The sequence below is a fragment of the Camarhynchus parvulus genome, chromosome 20 (genome assembly GCF_901933205.1).
Source record: "Camarhynchus parvulus chromosome 20, STF_HiC, whole genome shotgun sequence".
Taxonomy (NCBI): Eukaryota; Metazoa; Chordata; class Aves; order Passeriformes; family Thraupidae; genus Camarhynchus; species Camarhynchus parvulus.
The window spans coordinates 6,169,124-6,194,200 of NC_044590.1; the positions used below are offsets into that span (position 1 = coordinate 6,169,124).

Sequence of the window (25,077 nt, forward strand, 5' to 3'; positions counted from 1 at the left end):
GGATGGGCTCTGGTGGCCCCACCACCGTCTGCCCTACCTGTCCTGACAGCAGTCGGCCCTCACCAACAACCTGCCTGCTACTCAGCTGCCTCCCAGCTAGATCCCAACGGCACAGGAAAATAGAAATTTGGGAGGTAAAAGTTCATTTTTGCCATCAGACACCGTGGTCCAGGACTAGCCCTGGTAGCAGTGTCTGGGCTCAGCTGGCTCCATGCAGAGATCAGCTCTCCCCAGCACTGCAGAGATCTCATTTCAAACCTGTCATGGGAAATTTTATCCCATGCCTGGACTTCTTTAGCAGCAAAAATAAATAAGTAAACGTGCCCCACATCCCACTGTCCTTCACCGCTGCACGTCCTGTGGATTACGAGCTGTGACTGGCATGAAAAACTACATTTAAATACAATATATATTTATGAGCACACAGAGAAGTGCAAGCATGTGCACACAATGCAGATCCAAAGGTTAGAGAGTGATCAGGACCTCTCCCCCCATGAGGTAAGAGGGCTGCACACTCACACAACATCCAGGTTCCCTTCAGACTCCCCCTCCCCATTTGTTCCTCTCACCCCTGAGCCAGGCACTCAGATAAAACACAGATAAGCAGAGCTAGGGATTGCAAGAAATGGTTAAATATTCGTGATGTGCTTGTTAGAGACAGAGCACCAGATGAGCGCCAGGTACTGGGAATGTTACCTTTTGTAATCATTACTTTATTAACATATGACAATCTTATTAAATCTAACCTAAGTGCTTATTTGGCAGGTTCAATAGAAAAGCCTTAATTGAGCTCATTTTAAATATAGCAACAACTGCTTACTCTGCTTTCTAAGAAGGTGTGAGCTTTCCTGGCGACACCTGCGTGCAGCTGACAGCTTGTTAGGGAAGAAGGATGTTTTTAAGTGTGGATTTTTGCTGGTTTGGAATTTTCCCAGGGTTTAGTTTATCAAGGGATACAGGAAGAGTTGGTAACATCAGTCACCTAAGGAAGCTTCCTCATCACCCAGGTGGGTCCATCCACTCACTGGACACGGTGCCTGACTACTGAGAGGCCAAAATAGGACAGGAAGCACCATTTGTGCAGTGAACAGCCCAGTTCTCTGCTTAATTAAAGCTTCCTAATCTGCTGGCAGTGAATCTGCCGGGAGATTTGACAGCCTTGGCTGTACCTCTTTCATCAGCCACAGCTGCAGCAGTAAATGAGTGGCTGTGTTGAGCCCCGGGAGCTGTCCAGGGTCCCGGTGGGGATGAATGACTCGCTTGTCCCCTCCAAAGGCACCACAGCTTCACCTGGTGTTCAAGGGGTTCCTTCCGACCAGCCGGCGCCTTGGAGAAAGAGCCTCTTTTAACAGGGCTGGGAGTGACCTAAATACCCACATCTGAGCCACCCTTGAAGGATGGCACCGGAGAGGAAGGCAAGGATTTAAATATCTGGACTCCAAGCCAAACTTTGACAGCTGGAAGCCCTCCCTGCCCGGATTCACTGTACAGGAGGTTTGGCTGGAGCGAGGACGCAGAGATTTCCAAGTGCTGCCCATCACTTTGTGGGCACTGGAAAGGCTCTGTTCCCCCAGGAGCAGCTGGTCCAGAAGGAGCTGGAGCACATGTGGCCCTTGTCCCATGGCCAGCTCGTGGGGTGGAGGGGTGATTGTCCTAAAAATGTCCTTGCTTGTGTGCCCACCTTGATGCGTGTGCCGTGCAGGCCGGCGGCTCCCTCGCAGCTGCTGATTTTCTCTCCACAGGTCCACCTCTGGCTCAGCAGCTCGCCCCGAAACTCATTTTCTGGGCAGGGAAAGAGGAAAACAGGGTCAGGACCCAGAGTCAGCCCAGGCCCCCTCAGCAGCACCCACCAGACAGCAATGCAGTGTTTATTCCCTGCCTGATTTCTTTAATGCCCATACAGATCCTGAGGGTCTCCATGCCCCCAGCAAGACCCCAGGGTGCTTTGCCAAGGGCAAGAGCCCAAACCATAAAGAATTTCCACCCTCAGCCTACCCCAAACACTGCAGCTCTGCTCAGTTCAGTTCTCAGTTGGAAAACACACTGTTAACAGTTGAAAATTCACATTGAAAAACTGGGATAATTCAATCTTAGGGTGATGTACATCCAAAATGGTTCTTAAGATAGGTGGCTGTCAAAGTCCCCTTTATGTATTTGTCCTAAAACAGCTGCTCTGAAGCCAAGAAGGCAGCTGGGGGGACTTCTCTAGGTGTCACAGGAGAATCATTTGTGTTAGAGACTCCAAACCGTGTTTGAAGCACTTTGCTCTGGCCTGGACCTCCAGAAAAGGCTCAAGGCTTGCAGACAAAATCCAAGAGTTGCTGAAACATTATTCTGCTTTGGAGAAGCGCTGAGGAAAGGGAGTGGGGTGGCACAGATGGCCAAGCAGATGATGACAACCAAAGAAAATGAGGGAAAGAAGCTAGAAATGGACAGAAGAAAGGAGAACAGAGGGGGGAAATATCAGCTAAGAAGAAATAAAGATGTTTCAATAGCGCATTCATAGGTCAGCACTGCCTGCCTGCTTATCTAAAGCATTTCCCTCTGCATCCTTCTCCCAGCTGCACATTTTAAAATAGCAGCATCCTCTATGGGATGCAGTAGGGGCAGGAGCACAGCGAGGGTTAAACTGTACAAACAATGGATCCTGGATAACCTGAAAGATAGCTTAGAAGACTTTTAAAAGGATGAGATGTCATGGTACTCAACCACAAGGAGGAAAAATTAGCAGCATGTGCACATTCATCCTCTCTGGGCCTGTTTTCTCATGTGAGCCCAAGTAAAGGGTGAATCCTGAAAGCTGCTGTGGCTAAATCTGGCTCAAAGTGCCATCTTATCCTTGCCAAAGGCCCCATCCTGATGTCCCGTGCCTTCATCCCTTTAAGCAAGAGGTGAGAAGACTGAGTATTGGGGCAAGGAGCCTTGGCCTGGCTGAGGGTGTGTTTGCCACAGCAGCTCAGAGCCTTCCAGCCTGCTCCAGCCCCTCTGCCCAGCCCAGTTGGAATGGCCAAGGCAGCTCTGTCAACACTGGAATCAGATTTCCTCTATTCCATGCTGCTTAAATGCATCTGGTCTCCAGGGAGGATCAGCTTGCACTGCTGGCTCTGCCCTTTCCACCTCCCTCTGGATCCTGGCTTCAGCAGAAACGAAGCTCTCTGGCTGTGTGAAGGACATGTCTGTTAACCCCTGCCTGGGCCACCCACGAGCAGCTGTGGGATGATGTTTTAAATAAGTTTTTTCAGCCCATGGGAGGCAGATCCCAGAGGGAACAGAATAATCTGGGGTCCCCTCCTGGCACTGAGGTTGGACAGCGATAGCTCAGAGCATGGAGCACTTGCATCCACACCCCCTAGGAAAATTACTGAGATGCTCAGCTGGTCTGATGGATCAATCCCAAAGGAAGCCAGCAGCTTTCCCCCACCACCTCCCTCCTCAGTGCCACCACCCAGGCAGGGCTGGAGCACACACTGGAGTCTTAGGCTGCTTTTCCCCATCAACATTCATGACAAGCCACCACCATCCTCTGCCAAATGAGGTTCTTCCCAAACCTCGAATCCCCTCTGGGATACCTACAGCTGTGAACCAAAGCACTACAAGTTGTGTGGAATCCTGGTACAAAAGAACAGGTTCCTTGAAATGTTTGAATCACCTTCATCCAACCCCAAACAAGATGATGTGGAACCTTGGGAAGGAGACCACAGCAATTTGGAGTGTTAATCAGACTTGTGTGTGTTTTACTTCACATTTCCAAAGAGAGAACAAAGCATTAATTTGGCAGGAAAAAAAACCTCTAAAGAATCACAGAAAAGTCCCCCCAAAATAAACATAACAAACCTCATAGGAAGCTTTGGGGTGAGGATGAATAGGAGATGAGGAGGGGGTGCCTGGTGGCAGGCAGCTCTCACACATGAGCTCACAGTGCCAGGGGAGCCCCAGCTGCAGCCCCACCCCATCCCCAAATCTCTGCAGAGGTTACACCTGCTATAACAAGGTGATGGGGTGAGGGGAAGGTTCTGCAGAGAAAACATGGTGGGGTGAAGGCTTCCTTTCCTTGTAATATCCATCACTGCATATTCAAACTGAAGACTAGAGGAAAAACATATCAATCTTCATTTGTTCCTCCAAGTGTAAGAAAAGAAAAAGGAAGGGAGGAAAATTTTTCTTCATTTTTGTTCAGGCACATTTTTCACAGGAAAGGTGAATCCTGAGTTAAGGAGGCAGCAGCATGCTGAGAGCAGGCTGATCCTTCAGCATCCCACCAGACAATGTGGGCCCTCTTCTCAGAGCAGACACTGCAGCAGTATCTGGGATCAGAGGGAGAATTTTGTGGCCCTAAATTTTATGTGAATTTAAAAAAAAAAATCTCAAAACCAAACTTTGCACCTTCTCTAATCTGGAGAAGGCACTCCTGCGCCCCTCTGCACTGCTGGCTGCCTGACACCCCTGCATTTTATACAAAACGGGGAGAGCAACTTTTAACATGGGTGAATAGTGATGGGATAAGGAGCAACAGCTTAAAACTGAACCAGAGATTTAGGTTCACTGTTAGGAAGATGTTCTTTATTCAGAGAATGGGGAGACCCTGGTACAGGCTGCCCAGAGGAGCTGTGGCTGCCCCAGCCCTGGATAGGGTTGGACAGGGCTTGGAGCAATCTGCAACCATGGAAGGTGTCTCTGACTGCAGAGAACTGGAACAAGATGATCTTCAAGGTCCCAACCCAGCCCATTCTGTGTTTCTGTGATTTTGCAGTTTGTTGCCCACACACACAGCTCTGGAGAACACCAATACGTGAATTTACTGCCCTGCCCGGCCCCAAGCCCTTGGTGCAATGAGAGCTTTCCTGCTGGCAGGTAACATGAGCCTTATCTTTGATTTCAGGCCTCAGCCTCAGCTCCAAACTGCAGCACTGAACACCCTCACACAGCCCCAGAACTCAGCACAATTAATTGCCCCATGCTCCTGCCCAACATTTACCAAGTAAAAACCCCTCTGAGCCGGCACCCCACGCACCTCAACCTTCCCACTTGCAGGAACAGCAGCTCTGCATCAGGGTGCTTTTTTCCAAAAGAAAGGAATTAAAACCTCTGTAGGAATCAAAGTACACTGAACAAGTAGAACCCAGCTTCTCCAGCAATTCTCCTCCATTCATCTCCAATGCCAGGAGGGTTGGTTTAGCCCCCTCTCAGGGCACAGGAATGCTGCCTATTCCAGGCAATTATCTCTGTTTACTGCAGCAGGGCTGTGTTCAGTGCTGCAAATTTAGCTTCCCAAACACGCATTTAATTTAAGATCTAATACCGGATGTTAATTGTATATTGCACAGTAAACGACTGATCATTAAAACATATTAATTGAGGTTTAACAGCTGTGTAATAGATATTACATCTCATACTTATCAGCAAATATGATTTAATAATTAGTTAAGATGGGATGTATGGATGGGAGATCTAGCATGGCTGGCTGGATTGTGGATTACTTTGTTCGTTTGCTAAACTGAAGATAGTATTCCTTATCATGTTTAGAGAGGAGCTGGGCAATCACCAGGGAGATCATCAAATGTTTTGGGTTGGAAAGGACAAAGCTCATCTCATTCCAACCCCCTGCCATGGTCAGGGACACCTTCCACTGTCCCAGATTTCTCCAAGCCCCATCCAACCTGGCCTTGGACACTTCCAGGGATGGGGATGTTGAGTTTTGACATTCTCCCCTGGAAGAAGTCTCTGTTTGTAATCTCTATAAAAAGAAAAATTAAGGGGTCACATGCAGTCTCCTCCTAAAAGCCAGGGCTGAGCTGTGGTGACCCAACCCTGTCGCTGTGTTTGCAGAGATCGCAGAGTTTGCTCATGGGCTCTCTGCTCCTCAGCCCTGCATCATTCCCAGCTGTGGCTCCTCTCAGGACAGCACAGAGACAGAGGGTGCCTTGCAGCACTACATGGCTGTCCAGAGACCCAACAACTCACTGCACCACTGAACTGCATTTGTGACTCCACTGCCCTGGCAAACACACAGTGCTGGCTTAGCCTACCCTGCCACCAAAGCACATGCTGTGACGTCATGAAATCTGTGATGCATGCTCTGACCTTTTATTTATTATAAGGAAGGGTTTGATTTCAGTGGGAACAAGCCTTTCTAGTGCTCTCCCTGCCAAGCAGCCCCCTGTAGCTTGTGCCTTGCTGACACACTGAGCCACTGGCTCAGCACCAGCGCAGCTCCGAGGTGTTCTGTGCTGACAGCCAAGAGCAGCCTGCTCAGCTCTGCTGGTCCTGGGGCACAGGACACAGGAGGGGAGCACCAGACTGTGCCAAGGGAAAGAGGACAGGTCACCACCAGCACCCTGCTGCTGCTTCCCCATTTCCAGCCACAAGAACCTGCCACTCTCCTTCCAGCCATTCCTGCAGCCCAGGGAGCATCCCCTGCCTGGCTGTCTCCTCCAGGGCTGCCTGAAGCACAAGTGACCCATGTCCTCCTTCCCAGCTCCTGCCACCTCACCTCTGGGCTCATCCTGCTTCTGATGTGGCAGCTGTGTCACCCCTGTGCTCACCTCAGCCCTGCCAGCTCATTCTTTGTCCTGTCATACCTGGCACCTTTGCATTCTCTTGAACTCTTTGTCAGGTCCTTGATGGGAGCAGGGAATCAGGGAATCACCCCTTCCCCATGGCTCCAGGACAGGACAGTGAGCAACTAGTTGAATCACAAAAAGATTCAGATTTCCCAAACACAAAAACATGTTGCAATGTGAAGAAGCATGGAAAACTGCTCCTTGGAGAGGGAGCAAAACCCTCAGTGCTGGGGTTCATTAACAAGCTCAAAATCCACCAGGAGCAGGGTACAGACATCACCCTGCCATGGGACCTGCCATCCCCAGACCCTGGTGATGGCTGTGCCACCCTTCATCTGGGGTCCTTTTTCAATCTCTGCCCAGCACCTCTGCACAGCAAATTGTGCTCTAGGGAAGGACCAACATTCCCTCCTGTTCCTCTGTGTCACCAAGGGCTGCAGGAGCTGGAGCCCTGTGCACCTACAATGCAAGGGAAGCAAATGAGGCTGCGGTGTCTCCTCATTAGGAGCAATATTCATGCTCCACTGTTCACGGCCAGTTAATAAGAGTTTTTTATTAGAGCCTTTTTTCTTTTCCTACCAAGTGGCAGCAGCACAGCACACAGCAGCAGGACACAGCAGAAGGTATAAAAGGAGGTGTTTTTCACTTTCCATCCTTGAGCCACTTGTGTACTCTTCAGAGAGGAACAAAAGCCGCGTGCCCACAGCTCCGCTGCTGTCTGCACGGTGTTCTTAAGTATTGATCAAAAAGATTAAAGAGTGAACATTGTTCAACATCCCATTTTCCCCCAGCTCCGTGGGGGAGCTGTCAGAGCACAAAGCTGCTCAGAGTGTGGCGAGGGAGGCCACCAACAAGAGGGGAAACAAAGCAATGGGGTTCTCTACCAGAGAATCCTTTTGGTGTTTCCAAGGCCCAGGGCAGCAGCAGGTCCTGGAAAATCCCTCAGCCAATGTGGATCCCTTCAAGGCAAGAGCAAGACCTGAGTTGTGGATTTCTCTGCCTCCTGCCTTTGCCCTGCCAGCCACCAAGTGTGAATATTCCTACTGCAATTGAAGGAATCTCAGTGAGATGGCTGATAATTCCTTCCCAAACATACCTGAGCCTGATGAAAATAGAAAATAACAATATTTAAAAAATAAAACAACATGCAAACCCCAGCATATCCCTTCCAAATGATGAGCACCATCATCCTCCTTTCTGCCAGGCTTATTCACAGCAGAGACCCCTCCCCAGCATCCCTCCTTCTGTACAAGCAAAGGGAGCCCCTCTCAGCCACACTCATCCACAGTGCCCAGTGCATGTGCAAGCAGGCGTGTGAGGTGTCAGGCATGCAGGAGAGCATCTCTCAGAAACAGGATGTTGCTTCTTTCTTCTTGCACATTTCCCTCATTATTTTGTTCTAATTTGCCTTTCCTGGTACCTTCTCTATTCAACAAAAGCCAAATGCAAACGGCGTCCCTTAATCTCCAGAACAGCAGCTCACTGCTGAGAAAATAATATAGATGTAACTTCCAGCATCACACACTTTCTTTTCCATTTATATGCAAATGCCGACCTTTCACCCAAGCTGTCTCAAAGAAGTATTTCCTTAAAAATGCAAATAGCATGTTGCAGGCAGTTACTCTGGCTGAGTCTTTCTTGTATTATTATTATTATTTCTTTTAACCTTACCAGCACTGTAAAACACAACAGCTAAACTGCACCCTGGCAATAATTACTTTTCATACCAAATTGAAAGCCTCTGTGGAGCCAACGTGTCGAAACACCAGCAGGAGAATTCAGTGTGGATAAATTCTTGGAGATGCTTTTGGACAAGCACGTCTTGGACCAGTGGGAAGGAAGCAGCCCCAAGAGAGTTGCTGCTGAAGGAAACCACCTGATGGCTCAGGGTGAGGTTACAAAGGTCTTGTAAAATCCTTCTCGTGGTGCTGCTGATCAGGAGCCCTCAGGATTGGGAAAACAACTTGTGTAAGCCAGGGTGAGAACAGGAACAAGGAGTGTGTCACTGGCAGTGCAGGTGTTGGGCAAGGATGTCCTTCCCCACCTGAGGAGGTCTGGGATGACCTTCAGGGCTGTGTGTGCTCTTTGTGCTGTACAGAGGGGCTCCAGGGCAGCATTAGGGCTGTGGGGCTGAAGATGAACAGGGAGAAGGGTGGTTGGAGAAGGGGCTGGTGAGGAAGGAGCCACGATGATTCAGAAGAACAAATGAGAGCTGGGGATTTCAGCTCTGATACTCCCCTAATTCGGCTCTCTTTCTCCCAGCTGCTGGGACATCCCTGGGATGAGGCAGCACAGGTTCAGCACCTGCATCTGAGCAGCAATTACAGATTTCCCCAGTGTGTAGAGAAAGAGTAGAAGAAATGGAAAATATTAGCTGATTTTTCCTCTGCCACTTCAGCATCCATTGACAGATTTATCTGTCAATGATTCTTGGCTTCCTTCTGGGCTCCAAACCTCCTGGGATGCCCCAGTGCTGATTGTCACAGCCCAAGTTATTTTGAATGTGCTGTGACACCTCACTCTCATCCCCGTAGTTTCTGGGTAAGAACAACTGCAAAATCCCAAAAGCCTAAACAAAACCCCACATTGTTTCTGCCCAAATTTGGCCCAAGCTGGGCACACGGATGTGTTTGTGGAACACAAACTGCCTTTTCCCCAGCACAGGATTGTGTTTGCTCAGGGAGGTGTTTTCCTGACAGGGATTTCTAGCACATGTGACACCAGGTCAGGCAGAGGAGGGAGAAGCTGCCTGGCAGAGCCAGGGAAGGGGCTGGCAGTGCCTCTGACGCAAAGGTAGATGACTAAATGGGCTACTTCCCAGCTGCCAGCTTGTCTTTACGATATTAAGCCTTTTCTCTCTGCTGCCATATAAGAAGTGAAAAGTTGACACGTAAGCGTGTGTCATATGGAGTCAGGGAGACAGAAGCAATAAGGCATAAAAGGAGGTGAGATCATCGTGCAGCAACAACTCCCCAGGGGTACGAGGCAGCTCTGCTCAGTGCCTGCTGGCTCTCAGCCCCCACCAGCATCCCCCTCCTGGCCTTGGCACGCTCAGACCAAACCATTCCCTCAGCAGAACCCCCAGACCAGGGGCAGGCACAGGGTGCCACGCTGCCCACCACAAAATGAGGCAATTAATGCCTTCTGAAGGGTCAGCTCATTAAACAGCAGTCACCACTGCAGCACGAGTGTCACAGCCCCCCAGGATTATTGCTGCTGAATGGGGCGGCTGCTGTGCACCATTTGCCTGAAAAAAAAAGGAGAATCATCAGATATGTGGAGTTTATAGCCCTGCTGGCACTGCTCTGAGCTCTCCTGCGGGCTCTGTGTAATTGAAATTAAACAGAGGCGAGTGATACCTTTCTGTCCTTCCTGCAGCCTTCACTTGCTTGGGAATTCAATGCAGGAATAACAAGGAGGAGGGTGAGGCAGCAGCAGCTTTCACCCCCACTTCCAGCCTCTTTCACAGGCTGAGCCCTCTGTGCTGCACCAGTTTTGTCCCAAAACTGAGCCATGAGCAGAGGGAACCCACAGTCCCCAGCAGGGCAGTCACCCCCAGGCTCCACAGCCAAGCTCCAGCTCATATCCCACAAGCTGGAAGTTTCTCTCCTCTCCAAATAATTTTCTCCCAATTCCCCCCTTTCTGGCAGGGTGTCCTTGCTGGGTGGGTGAGTGCAGCAGGAGCAGCCAACCTGCCTCCCTGGGAGCCAGGAAAGCTGCTCCATGATGGGAGATGAAAGTTTCTAGGGAATGTGGGACAGGAGCTGACAACTCTGTGCTCCGCTGAGACACCACAGGCAGAGTTAACCATTTCAAATGTCATTTTTTTTAAAGCAACAACATTGCTCCCAGGCACTTTTTTTTTTCCCTTTTTTATTAAATAAAAAATGGAGCAGCTCTCTCCAGAAGGCTATTAATCCTCTCCTGTCACTTGTGTTCTTGGAGAGCGCGTTTCTCTGGGCAAAAGCAGTGAGTCGCTCGCTGACTAATTACATCAAAATATTGAGGGCAACAAACAAACCTTTAACTCCACTTGCCAGAAGCTTGCTAGATGCAAAGCTTCAGAATTATGGAAGAGAAACGTATGCAAAAGCAGGAGAAGCTGGGACTCCAGACGTGCTCGTGGCCAACAGCTTTTAGAGGGGTGAATCATTTCCTCTCTGCGCAGCTACTCAAGTCGGGCTAACTTCACCCAACATAACTTCACCCAGAATCTCACCCACCTGAAGATTCTGATTTCCCACAAATAAAGAATATTTTTTCCTCTGCCTTCCTCAACCAATTCATTTATTTTCCTCTCATTCTCACACAGGCATTTGGGAGGAAGAACCAGACACATGTTCCTCAGGAAGGCTCAATTTAGGCTTCAAGCCCCACTAGAATTCAGTTTTAGGCTGAAACCAGACAATTTCTCTCAAAGCCCACCTGACACTTTCACTTATCCCAGCAGCTCACTAGAGCAGTCTTTCTCTGGGACCCAGTATTGCAGATTTAACCCTTCCCTGCCATAAAACTTTTGCCAAACATTCAGCCAGCAGCATTTTGGCACTGACTTAATTCCATTCTGTTACCCTTCATTGCCCACACAGCCACAATGGGAAGAGCCAGTGCTAAAAGGAAAGCCTAATTCTGCATTTAGGTGCTAAACCTGATGTGCTTCCAGGGGGTTTGGATGTCCAAGAGCTGAAACAGGTGACTCAAATGCAAGCTTTGGCTCTAGACCCACGGTTGCCAGAGAACCGCTGCCTTCCAGCCCCCAGACCTGCAGCTCCCAGGCTGCAGAAACACCAGGAGCAGGGAAAGGCTCCAGCTCTGAAATGTGGGTAAAACCAAAGGCAGCTGCTGGGGAGCTTTCTCTGCACTCTGTAGGTGTTCAGGTGCTCACCACAAACTTAACCAGACACTCTCAGGGAGCCCAGCGACAAGCACAAGCTGTTCAATGTCAAATTGTTGGTCTCCATGGATTGTTTAAAAGAGAGAAGATTTTCAAAAGTCTTCAGACTGTCACCTATAGATTTTGCCAGCAATAACTAGTTTTTTAAGTACTGTGTGCATGAAAGCTGCCCTGAGCCATCCCTTGTACCTTATAATAATATTCACCAAGGGAATCCTCCTAATGCTGGGTTTGAACCCTTTGGTGCTGAATACACCCGACCCTGGGCTTGCAGAGAGGGCTCAGATAAACGAGTCTGGCAGCTGCTGCTCAGAGAGACAATTACAGCCCCCAGCATCGATCAGAGAGGTTCTGATTGCACCCACAAGGAGCAAGAGGCTTCCCTAAAACTGGCACCAGCCTCCCTTGCAGATGCTGTCCTAGGGAGAGCCACATGCTTGCCAAACAATTTCAAGCAGAGGAACGAAGAAAGGCGAGTCTCCGCTGCAGTTTATATTTAATTAGAGGGAAGGCAGCTTACGCAGCAGTTTCAGAAACATATTGTCTTACAGCATATTGGATATTTGTATCTTAACAGCTCAACATCGATTTCTTTTATGTAAAGGAAGAGGGGGGAAGAGCACAGCGTGCCCTAAGTTGTGTAAGCTCCAAAGAGACTCCTGCACCACTTGGACTAATGTTTGGAGTAATCAAAGGCGTGAACTCATGTATTATGGATGGGAACGAGAGTTTTCAGGCTTCTGCAAAAAGGAATCTCCAGCGTTTGGTATTTTGTTAGCAGCCTGGCACCATATGGCTCTCCCCTGCTGATATTCTTTCACACCAGAACTTTATGTTCAGATGCTTTAGTTAATATTTTACCCAGCAAGCATAAACAAGATGCAAAGATTGCAGTCGACAGCAACCTTCTCTTAAACCATACATGCACGTTAATACTGAAGGCTTCTTTCAGTGAGTGCTTTACCCGACACATGCCTGGCTTTATTTTTTCCTTAGGGGTCCAAGGCAGGCCATTTACTTTAACTGCCTTTCCATTCAGCAAAAAACAGGCAGCAAGCCCATGAAGGACATTTTCATTCCCTCTCCACTCTGCTTCCTGGTAGTCCAAAGCAGCACTGGGTGAGTGCAGGTGACACACACATGCTAGCTTTGTTTGTGTACAATTTAAGACTGTATCTCTGCTTCTGCACCATTTCAGCCTAGATTTTATCTTGGAAAGGCAGAGATCCCCTTCTCCACTCCCTGAACAGGGATGGAGCCCCAGGCAAGGCTCCCAGCCCAAAGGGAAGGCTCACACAAGCACCATCAGCCTAAATGGATCACAGACAACAACACACAGCATCCAAAGTCCAAGATTTGTGTTTCCCTCTGCCCTGCACCAAGTTAGACCCAAAATCACTTTGGAAAACCGCAGATCTGAGATTTGGCTCCAAATATTACACTTGGACTCCCCCCGCCCCCCGCCATTCTCCAATATTCTTATTAGCCTTTAATATTCTTAAAACAAATAGGACCTAACAGATGTCTTTTCAGCCTGCACTCTTATTAATGAGAATATTGTAAGAATGGAAATCAGGTCACAAATGTTTAATACTTTGTTTAAAAAGTCTGCCGCTTCTTTAAAGAGTTCCACTAATCCCAACATGACAGATGTACAAGGCAGTTTTGCTTGGGGCAGATTAAAATTCTCACTCTGATTTGCTCTTTCATTTGGTCTGATTAAAATAACATTGCGATTTTTTTTTCTTTTTAACATGCTGACTTCAAAATAAAAAAGGAAAGAATAAAAAGTGACCAGTAAAGGCCAGCATGATCACAATAAAAGCAAAGTTATTGTTGTTAAGATTAAAAAAAAAAAGCAAGGGAAAAGGAATGGGGGAACAGCCTACTCAAACTCCGGTTAGCATTAAAGCTCTGTGTTAAAGATGAAAGGGGAACCTTTCCAAACTATGTTTTTCCATTTGAAAGTGTTTATTAATCTATTCTCTCTGAAGCAAAAAGTTCAATGAAAGACAAAGATCAAAAGTATTTTAATTTAGGTGAATTTTTATTTCCTTTTTTTTTTCCTAAACCAAACCAAACTGAAAATCAGAGGATTGCAGAACACAGCACTTCACTATTCTGCTCTAAGACTGACATTTGCTGGGAACAGCTCAACTGGCAGAACAAGGCGATCCCAGTCACTTTTTTCTCAACCAAACTATGCCTGGGAATTGCCTATTTCCCTTTCCTGACATCCTTCCACACCAGACCAAGCTTCCCCGGGCAAACTTTCCCAGTGAATTCATTTCCTTGCTGCTACAAAACACGCCTGGCATCAGTCACACATGAATGTGTGTGTGGCAATGGGCACACAGGATGCTCCAATGGGAGCAGAAGAGGAGCAGGGCAGTGGGATGGAGCCCCAGCCCATATCCTGTCCCTAAAAAGCCACATCTGCCTTTTCCCCCTTGGGTCTGCCCAAAAGCAGCCACAGCTCCCACTGCTGGGTCCATGCAGGGCACTGCTGGACCAGTTTCCTACAGGCACTGCCTCCCCAAAGGCTGCTGTGGCAGGGAGGGATGCATGGCATTAAAAAGCAGCCAGAACTGTTCAAAATGCAGCCTCTCAAAGGGCAAACTGCTGCTTCAAGAGACCAACACTTCATAGAAAGTGGTCAGCGTGTTTGTCTGCACCTCTGCAGCCCAGAAATCTCCTCTGCCTCCCCAGCCAGTCCTACAAACCCACAGCAAGGGTCACAGGAGCATTGCAGGGATGAATAACCTCAGCAATAGAAAACCACTCATTTTGGGGTGTGTATTTGCCATTTTTCCTTAAAACTCCAACTTGTGCCTTCTGTGAAACACTCCTCAGAAAATCCACAGTGTTTAAAGTTTTTGAGGATCTGCTCCACTCTGGTGATTTTTAATGTTTACAGACTTTAAACACAATTGCTCAATACATGTTTATACCCCTGAGATGTCCTCACCTCAGTGCCCAACTTCAGCTATTCCCAAATCAGAAACAACCTCCCTTCCAGGCAAGATGCTGTGGGAAAGCAGCTCAGGGCAGCCAGGGGGTGCCCTCCTGTGCTGCTGCTGCCAGGGCACCTGCATGGGGAGGAGATGCTTGGAAACTGCTCTTCACCTTCTGCATATCAGCCTCATCCCAAAGGGCAAAGGCACCTCCCAGCTGCTCCCAGAGAAGCAGCTCCTGAGCTCTGCAAGGGCAAACTGCGCTTCCAGAAATCCCCTTTGACAGATTAACCTGCCAAGAGGGGAGACTCCAAATATAAACCCACAAAGCCCTTTTCTCCTTGGTGAAAATATTTGTGGGGAGTGGGAGGGGACAGATTTCCCTCGCAGCTCTGAAGGGAGCAGAAGGGATGTCCCAGCCCTGCTCTCTGCCATTGCTCAAGACCTGAGTCCCAGATTCCAGGAAAGAAACTCTCACATAATTTCATTTCATTCTAGGAACAAAGTATTTGGGGCCTTTCTCCACTCCAGAAACTTCTCTCTCCACTTCTCTACTCACACCATGATTCTCCTTTTTAAGGCCTGGGCTATAGATCAAACTTCTAGTTTGCAAAGGTAAACAGCCTCAGAAGTGATAAAAAGTATTTTAAAATGAGAAGTTTCATACAATCCCACCTCAAGGGTGTCAGAGACACCAGTGGCCTCTGCACCACACACCCAGGAAGATCAGCATGGGAACATGGGTGGAATTATTCTTTGTAGAAACCAGTAAAACACGGGAGAAAGAAGGGAAAGGCAGAGAAAATGGTGGGAAAATTTTCTTGACAGCAATTTCCACCCTGCCAAAACTCCAGAAATACCTGGGAGTGTGTAGCAGTTAACCCCAGGCTGATAAACCTTTCATAGCTGCTGCAGGACAGTAAAGCCAAATAAACCCAGAGTGTGGGCCACCTCAGCCTCCCTCCTTGTCCACACAGCCAGCGAGCAAACAGCATCTGCACAATAAATACCCCAAAAGGGATTTGTTGGGGAAAGAAGAGTAACACACAGTGGCACAGTAACACAGCTCTGGAAGCCTGAACTGTGGATCCTCCATGCTCAGCTCCCCTCTATGAGAAAGAGGAACAGCTATAAAGTGAGGAGATGCACTTTATCTTTAAGGAAAGGGCTCTAACAACTCAGTTTACAGCAGGAAAAATAAGCCCTTCCATTTACAAACTCACAAAGCAAAGGAAAGAGTGGGTCCTGTACCCCACTTTGCCGCTAAAGTTCCACATCTGACTTCCCCGTGGTGAGGCGATGCTTCCCCGCCGCTCCCTCCCCTTCACACGCCTCATTTCGTTCTTCTGGGAAGCCCAGCCCAGCCCTGGCTCCAGCCTTTACTGTAAATCCTCCCCTTCCCCTGCCACGCTCTGCTCTCGGGGGGCAGAGGGTCCCGGTGCCCCCAACCCTTGATTTGGGACAGCAGCATCCTCGGCAAAATCAGCCCCCCGAGGCTGCAAATGAGGGCTCTGCCCCTCGCCGGGCAGGCAGAGAGAGATCACTTTACAGACTGATTTTGGGGGTTCAGGAGTGTAATATCACCTGTCCTCCTCAAGCCCTGATGCAAAACTGCCATGGGATTTCAGGAAGGGGAAAGAGTTTCTATTTCCTGAGCTCTAAAGCTGTGTCATTCAGCCTCTCCTGAGAGTGTTGCTGACTTAGGGTGCACTGCTCCCCCAAAGCCCAACAAGAACAGCCTGTCCCATCCAGAAGCCAAGTTTGGAGGCAGCACCCCAAAGCCGTGCCTTCCGGGTGGGTGGAGGGGGGGTTTAGTACCGTCTGCTAAAATGGCAGCTGCTCTGACGCCGAGCTACGTCTTGCGAAGTCAGCCCTGCCCTCATCATCATCATCATCCTCATCATCATCTGACTGCCGGGAACTGCTCCGGCTCCCGGGGCTCTGCGGGACGGGGCGGGGGAGGCGCGGAACCGGGGGGGCTTCCCCTGTCCCTGCGCACCCCAGCCCCCAGTTTGTCACTCCGGGCTGCTGGGGACAGTCCGGCCCCGCGGGGCAGTCACAGGCCAGAAGGTCCCTGTGCCCCCCTTCTCTCCCAGCCACTCCAAAGCAAGAACCGGGAAATGCAGGGCTGGCAGCTGCCCCCGGCTGCTGTCCCCCTGCTTGGTGTCCCCCCTGCCTCGGGGACACGTTCCTGGGGGCAAAGGGACCGAGGAGATCAGACAGACAAGGAGTGGAGGTGGTGGGAGAATGAAGGAATTTTGGGATCTTCAGGAAAGGGGATTCTCGCCCACTTCCAGCCCAGGACTTGCCAAAAGGGGAGGGAGCACCCCGGTCCCAAAGTCACCAAGGCCACCCTTGGCAGTGACCTTAAGCACCATCCCGCAGCGGGACACCCCTCCAGCCGGGCCAAGCCCCAGCACTCCCAGCGGGAGGAATTTCTGTCTCTCCAACAGCTCGAGGTGTCCCCGCTGCCCCCCGAGTCCCCGAGAGCTGCCCGGGACAGCGGTGACCCTGCGGGGCAAAGGGATGCCCGCTCCTCATGGGGAGCAAGCGGCGCTGCCAGCCCAGACCCCTCCCCGACCGGACACCCCCGGGACATCGCCAGCCCCGAGCGCGGCCACCCGGCCCGGGGGAGCCGGGACAGCTCGGTGACAGCACCCGGGACAGAGCCGGGCCCGCCGCTCCGGACCCCAGCTCCAGCGGGACACAGGGGACAGCTCCCGACTGCTTTCTGGGAAGGGAAAATCCCAACTTTCCAGAGTTTTCCTACTCTTTGTGCGGTGAGGATCCCAGAGACCCACCACATCACTTGGAGGAAAAAAAAAAAAGAATCACAAAAAGAAAATGGAAAAGGAAAACAAGGAAAAACATAAAGAGAGAGGGGGAAAAAAGGAAAACGAAGTTCGCCTTGGTTTTCCCGAGGCAGGTGAAGGAGGGGAGAGAAGGGGGGAGGGCAGGCAGGTTTGAAAGAGCCGAAGGGGACAAGTTGTGCCCGGGTTTCCCGGCGGTAGCAGCCGGCGCTGGTTTGTGCTTTGCAACACGCGCCTGCTCCAATCTGCGCCGCTCGGGAACAATAAACAGGATCATACAAAGAAGTGGAAAGGCGGCATCTTTGCTTCTGGTTTCTATGACAGCATCAGAGAGAGACAAACCAACTATAAACTCTAATTCCTAGATTCCTCCTCCCCACCCCCCCCCGCAAACTCCCTTTTGTCTGCCATTAATTAAAGTGGCCATATGGAAAAGGCTGATAATAACAGCAGATGAGCCAACGAGAGAGAGGGAAAGGGGAAGAAAGAAAAAAAGAATAACTAAAAGTAGCGGCAGGGCGATGGCGAGGGTTTAGCCGGGGCTTTTCGCACTTGTTTTCAGCGGCTGCTCGAAGCCAGGGGGCTCAACAATAGCGGGAGGAGAGCGGCTGCCCGGCCGGATCGAGGGGGGCAACCTGCCCCCTTGCCCTGCCCAGCTCCGGGGAGCCTGGCATGGCCCAGGGCTCCTGCTCCGAGAGCGCTGATGCCCACGAGCTCCCCTTTGTGCCTCCGAGGGTGCCGACCCCCTTTGGGGCCGCCTCCACCAGGAGGGTCCGTCCTACCCGGACCCCAAACTCAAACTCAGCCCGAGTGGCCGGGGGGGATGGCAGCGCAAGCACATCCTCGGGCAGCACTCCCCTGCCCCTCACTCCCTCTGCAAATAACCCACGGAACAACCACAACAACAAACTTTGCTAAAATTGATAAAGAGATTAGCCAAGCAAAGCCTCTTCCGAGCAAGCTAAAAATAAGAACACGCAGATTTCTGTCTTGGTCAATGTATAGAGAGAAATCCACAAACATGGCACACTTCCCTTGTGCCTCGCTGCTATAAATAGAGAGCTCTAAAGTAGGCAATAATCGGAAAGAAGAAGGGGGAAAGGGGAAAATAAAAGGAGAAAAAGAAAAGTCTGGCGGTGGCAGGAGGGAGCAGCCCCCAGCCCTCCCTGCGCACCCGTGTCCCCGGGCGAGGGGCCCGCGGAGCTGCCCAGGAGTGCGGAGCTGCGGACTCGGGCTGAGTTTTGGCAGGAAGGGCCTGGGATGAGGGGAGCGCGGTGAGGGACGCGTGGAGCCCCGGTCCCGCCCGGATCAGCACCTCCGAGAGCTCCGCGGCCGCGGGGCCGCCGCCGCCGGCGCAAACTCCTCCCGGCGCCCGCCCGGGAGCGTCTTCTGCTAACACCTCCCTCCGGATAAACATCCACCGATCCCGCGGTTCACAAACCCGGCAAGCATCCTCTTCCAGAAATATTCAGAAAGTTTCCCGGTTGAATGCGACGTTGTGCCTTTTTTTTTTTTTTTTAATAAATCTCCTCCTTTCTCATCTTATCCAACCTCTTTTCAGTCAGAAGCATAACATGTCCACTAGCGTCTCGCAGCCGGCGAGAGAGAGAGCGAGCAAAGATGGACCTAGGAGCATGATGATCATCATAAAAATCCCCTCGGTTCTCCAGTGCAATTTTCAAAACAACAACCCAGCCTTCGTGCTGTAAAGGCGAAACGCCTGCGTCTGTTTACATCAACTGTGTGCTCCGAAAGCCTTTCCCCTCTGTCTCAATCCAAGGGAGGGGAGGGGAGGGAAAAAAAAAAAAAAGAAGAGGGGAAAAAAAAGAAAGCCAAAAAAAAAAAAAAAAAAAAAGCCAGCATTATCTGCCTTTGTCAGCGAAAGAACATAATATTGACTTACCTTTCCCCACAGCTATTGTCTGCCCCTTTACAAAATGACATCACGGAAACCAATCATGAAATTTGCATGGGGGAGGTTGTGGGGGGAGAGTTCTTGGAGGGCAGCCCACTTCCCTACACCAGTAACACGCGTGTAAGACGGGTTGTTGGTTTCAATTAAATATCTGATACTCCTTAGTGTGTGAACTCTTAAGCCTGCTAAAGGCAATGTCTCATTTACTTAATGACCGCTCTCATTAATGGAAATGGCACAGAGGGGGCTTGCTGCGCCTTCCCTTTGTAAATACACTACCCATGAACCCTTGGGGTTGCAATATATCTGTTTACTCTCTGAGGTGAAATAAATTTACAGTATAGCATCAAAGAGAGCGAGCGAGAGAGATGGAGCGGCTGCCTTGAGTGCACCGAGAGTTGGGGCTCTCCCGGCCCCGCCGGCCCCTCTCTCCTGGCGCTCCCCCCTCCCCGAGACCCAGCAGAAGGTGAATGATTTTACCCGAGCTGATTCATAATTAATATGCACGAGGCTCGGGGCTCCTCTGACAGCAGCAACACAAAAGGACGGCGAGCGCGACGAGCGCCGTTCCGTGTCCCCCCCGCACATCCCGGCGCGTGGTACGGCCCAATAATTCCTAATAGCAGCAAGCAGCGAGTGACAGATGCCCTGGGTTAGCACAGCTCCAGCGAAAGTACTTTACAATATTTATTGGTGGTTAGGAAGATGACCTATCACCATAAAGAACAGACCGGGAAATTTATCGCCTCTATGAACCTGGAAGTATTGCATATTAGCTGATATACATATTCAAAAGCCGGTGGTTAAAAGGTGTATAAATATTTTAATTTTTTTTTTGCCTCCCCTTAAAAGCAAAAAAAAAAAAAAAAGAAAAAAAAAAAAAGACAATTAAAAAAATATACAATGCGTTCCCAGTAGTCAACTTCTCATCCCGGGGAAGGTGGTTTACATTTTACATTATAGATGTAGGGATGGGAACAACAACATAAGGAAAAGTCCTAAAAGAAAACGGTAACTAAAACCGTTTAGGGGTTGTTTTAAGTGATAAAAATGCAGGATTTTGCACTATGCATCTTTTCCTCCCAGAAAGAGCCATACTTTCCAGAAGTTAGCATCCCCTTTCCTTGAAAATGCTTGTTTCGCGGCGGTCCGGCCACCCCGGGAGGAGAAAGTCCCCGCCGAGCTGGAGAGAGGGAGGGAGGCTCTGGAGAGAGCCCCCGGCACAGAGCGGCAGGAAGGGCATTAGCACATCCCATCCCTGCCGCTGCCAGACGGGAGCATTAGCACTTGGATCGCAACTTTTCGGAAATAGCGAGGGAAAACACAGCCAGGCTGCAGCCCCACGGGCTGGGAGAGGAGAGGGGGAGCGACACTTTTCTACCCAACGCTTTCCTCTGCACCCTCGTGCCGTGCCCAGCATCGCCGAGGCAATTAAGACTTCCCTGTCATCTTAATAAAGATTTCCAAAAAGATGCGGGAGCTCACAAATGGACAGAAACCCCAGGAGTCCTCAGAGAGCTGAGGCAGAGCCTGGCAGGGAAAGCTGAATCCTGCTGAGGATGCACTCTCCTGTGGGAAACTCCAGCTCCAGAGCTGCAGGGGCCCCGGGCTCCTCTCCTGCTCACCCCCATCCTGAATGGGTTCTGTGCAGGAAGGAGTGGGAAAAGCCTCTCAGACTGCCCAAAACCTGGCAAATTTATCTTGGGTGGGTACTGCCGGCAGCTCCGTGTCGCTCACAGGCCATTGCAGGGCACACGGCAGGAAGGAAGGATTCGGTTTCCCCATCTCAGGAATTTTATTGATGAGAGGGCGGCAGAAATACTAATTTTAAACAGTTGAGGCCGCTTTGGAGGTTGTTAGGATGCCCATTTCCTTGGCTTGCCAGCCTGGTGTGCTCCTAAACCATTAACATAAAGGAGATATTCAGCAGAGAGTACTCCTGAAAAGCTGTTTTCTATCTCCTTTGGACACACCACGAAGACAGGGATATTTTACATCCTAAACCTTTGGCATTCAGAAATTCTATTAAACTCTTATCTGCAGGCAGCAGGCCTGGTGCTACACTGCATCTCCATTGTTCTGCACCCGCGATAGAATCAAAGGGAGGGCTGGGTGGACTCGGCTCCCCTCCGCTCACAATGCTGCCTGCTCCTCTCCACCGCTGCTTCATTTAGAGCCCTAATGCTAAAACTTGAGAAACAAAAGCACAATAGATTGGGCCGGGAGGCAGCAGGGAAGTGTGTTTACTTGCGTTTGCTCCTCCATAAATTGGAGCACACGCAGCCTGCATGGATATGAGCACACACATGTGCCTCCCCGAGCGTTAAGAGAGGGATTTTATTACTGCTGCTGTTGCATTTATTAACACGCGACGCACCTACGAGCCCTAAGGCAGCTGACAGCTCTGATAGCATCCGGCTGAGCTCTGGGCTGCCAGAGGGTGTTTGGCTTTTCTTTGTTCCCAAACTCGCCAGACTTTCCCTCTGCTCTCCTCCCAAAATGCTGCAAAGGAGCGGCGCCTCTCCCGGAGTTTCTCACTGCTACCAACTTTAGCAGCGGCAGGAATTCCCATCTCGCAGCCCCCAAATCCCTTCCTACCGCCAGAAAATCTCCGGCTTGGGCCAAAAGCCCCACAGCCCACGCTGGCGGAGCCCGCGGGGGAAGGCGAAGGCCACGCGTGGGCTCCGGGCGGCGGCGGGTCAGCACCACGGACAGCTCCGCCCGCTCCCTCCCGCGCAGTTTCGACCTTTTAAAGCATTTTTCAGCCCTTCTAAAATACTGTTTCTCCCACGCGCACTCCCTAAACCTCTCCAGAGTCATTCCACAGCTGTGTTCAGGGAGGAGATAATCATCGTGTGTTCCCAGGTCTCAAAGAGCCGTGGCTTCCCTAAAGGGAGCCGTGCAGCAAAGAGGTCTAAAATAGAAGTTCATGTTTTTTCATCTTCAGGGGGTTTAAGACGGGGGCTCCGAGAGTCCCTGCCTGCAGGCTGCCTGCAGAGCCGAACCCAGAGAGGATTTTTAAAAGCAAATTCCCTTCACGCCCCTCCCCTGCTCTCCATGCCATTTTTTCCCCCTCGTGTTTTCAGATCAAGCTCTTCAAGTTCGAAATTATTTAAAATAAAACTCCATTTGCTTGTGTAAACACAGCCATAGACCCACGGCACTGTGTTCCATGGGCTTCTTTGAGTCTGTTTCAAAGAAAATTAGATCTCAAACTTTACGCATTTGTAATTGGCACCAACTTCTCCGGTTACCAGCTGGGGGTGAAAGATTTTTTTTTTCCTTGTTTCTTTCTGAAAGCTTCTATGCAGATGGGCTGGCTGCCTTAATGCCTCAGACTACAATTAGTGCTGTTGTATGCCGAATAGAAATGGCCAGCATTAATATTGTATATGGAACAGCTGAAGGGTTGCGAAGAAACCTGCCCACTACAGGCCCCTGGCAGATGGAACAACATGCACAGGCACAAAAAAACTTTTAATAACCCTTTGCTCGCTCTCCAGCGCTCCCCTTCGCTCCGATTTGGGCGGGTCCTTCCCGAAGAGGCAATGCCTTTGTCTAAGCCAAATCTAGAGCTCTTTTCTCCCTGAAGGACAATAATTGGAGCAATCACCATCTTTTGCAAAAGGCACCTCGCATTATCCCAAAACTTCCTCCTTTGTGCCTCGGCTAATGCAGGCGCCGAAACACACACCCAGCTGAACGGGCACGAACTAACTTTTTATTTAATAACATCGCCCTCACCCCTTTATTATCCAACACTGTGTAAGAGGGGTGGAAAAAGCCCATAAAGCCAAACCAAACCAGCCACCACCCCCTCGCCCAGCAAAACTGCGACCAGAAGCTGCAGAAAATAGGATTTTCTCCTCGTCCCCCTCCCCTGCGCTCCTCGTCCTTTGCAATTAGGTGAAGCCCGCAGCAGCGGGGACAAAGCCCCGGGGGTGCCCCGGGGCAGCAGCACCGGGGGCCGCGCACCCCCCGCACCTGGAGCCCCTCGCAGCTGAGCCCGGAGCGGGGAGGGGCGAGGGTGACACCGGCACCTCGCTCGAGAAAGGCAAACCCGGGAGCCCTGCGCCCCGAAATGTCCTCGGGAGCCTCTTTCTACCGCCTAACGAGGGGAAAATACAATAAAACAAGGAACATACTATAAAGCAAACTGTCCAGCAGGGTAGTTTGAGGGTCCGTATTCCCCCACCCTCGGCCACCGAGCCCCTTTGCCAAGGCGTGACTTCGGCAGAATTGCGAAACTCAAGAGTTTTAGAGGAGAGACGAGGGAGACACACTAAGGACTATCCTCCCTACACTCCCACCGCCCCCCCGCATCCGCCGGCGAACGGCTACGAACCGAGGAAAGTCCCGCAGAGCTTCATCCTTGCCGGGTGGCGGTGGCTGCCGGGCCCGGGTGGCGGGGGCAGCGGGCGCGGAGCCGCCCGGGGTTACTCCATCATCCCTGGCAAAAGTTCCCGTCCGGAGCAAAAACTTATGGGCGGCGGCGGCCAATGGGGCCGCGCCGCAAAATCCTCGCAGCGCACTCGGCGGCCAATCCGCTCCCCCCGGGCCGGGGATGCGCGCCCCCCTCCCGGCTCTCCCGGCGCCTCCCGGCTCCGCTCCCTCCGGGCTGGCTGCGGGGGAAGCAGGGCAAAGGGACCCGTCCTCCCCGCGGGCGGGGGCTCCGCGCATCCCTCCTGCCCGTAATTAGGGGACAGCAGTGACAGTGACATCCCAGCGCAGGGGGGTGGCGGGGCAGGCGCACAACCCCAGGAGAAGCATCCCCAGAGAACCCAGCCATGGAATGGTTTGGGTTGGAAGGGATATTAAAGATAATCTCATTCCAACCCCCTGCCACAGGCAGGGACACCTTCCACAGACCAGGTTGCTCCAAGTCACATCCAACCTGACCTTGAGCACTTCCAGGGATCCAGGGGCAGCCACAGCTCCTCTGGGCACCCTGTGCACACCTGAGCTCCCAGTTGACCCAGTGGACAGAGACAGAGGCCACTGCCCTGAGGACAACCCACAGGGCTCTGCAGAGCCATCAGTCACTGGACTCTCACATGCCCAAGTCAATTTATAAATTCACAAATCTGTTCATGGTCACATAGAGCTTGTTGGACACTTTGGTCGAGTCCAGGGTATACTGGGGAAGGGAAAGGGGGAGCTGGTTCTGGGAGAGATCCAGAATGGAAGAGGATGTCCCCCTGCCTCAAAGGACAGATGGCAACATTGGACTGAACTGATCCCAGCTGGAGAAAACTGGATACAGGCCAGCAAGCAATACTCTGATTGGCCTCCCAGATGGAAAAGCAGGGAAATAGTTACCAGGAAAAAAAAAAAAAAATAATAATAATAATAATAATAATAATAATAATAATAATAATATAAAACAGCTAGCCAGGGATAGCACTGAACTTTGATATCCCATTGGCTTAGAGGGCAAAGTGCTGTCTCTAGGTTGTGGACCCCCTGCTCCCAGCTCACCACCTGAGGTTAAAACAAAGCCAGCTCTTTCCGTGGATCAGCCCTGGCCTGAAGGGAAGGAAAAGTGTCATTTCTGAAAATGAGAGAGAGAAGGGATTTCCTGGTGAAAATTGATTGTCAGTGTAAAAACTCAGCACCTTCACCTGGATGGACAAATAAGTGCATTTACAAAAAGAGAACAAACCTGGCCCAGTCTCAGCTCCAGTAATTTGGGAAAGGGGAAAAGCCCTGAGCTTGGAGGGACAGTTGGCACCAGTAATAAGGAAGATGGGACAAAGCTGATGTTAACTGAGGGAGATTTGAAAGCAATTCATATCAGCAGGACATGCCTGCATATTCGGATTTTTTTTTTATCAACATAGTGGGGGATGCAGTTGGAATAAAGGTTGACAAAGTGTGCAGAAAAAGAGGAGAATTCACTCTTTGAGGCAAGACCCCAGGCCAAATTCTTTGTTGAATACATCTA

At 50.6% G+C, this 25,077-nt stretch overlaps 1 protein-coding gene across 4 annotated transcripts in view; it reads right to left on the reverse strand.

Moving 5' to 3' along the window:
- Nucleotides 1–23,690, reverse strand: part of MYT1 (myelin transcription factor 1) — a 64,312-nt gene extending 40,622 nt beyond the window's left edge. Inside the window, exons 1-2 of one of the 4 annotated variants that reach the window (XM_030963096.1) lie at nt 23,479–23,690; nt 1,682–1,782 (exon numbers count right to left, since the gene is read on the reverse strand). In XM_030963096.1, the coding sequence (XP_030818956.1) occupies nt 1,682–1,782; nt 23,479–23,503 (126 nt within the window). In that variant the 5' untranslated portion in view covers nt 23,504–23,690. Of the gene's footprint in view, nt 1–1,681; nt 1,783–18,533; nt 19,053–19,121; nt 19,162–19,613; nt 19,683–23,478 lie in introns of those variants that run through there. The other 3 variants (XM_030963098.1, XM_030963099.1, XM_030963097.1) reach the window with 3 other exon arrangements.
- Nucleotides 23,691–25,077: the final 1,387 nt, after the last annotated feature.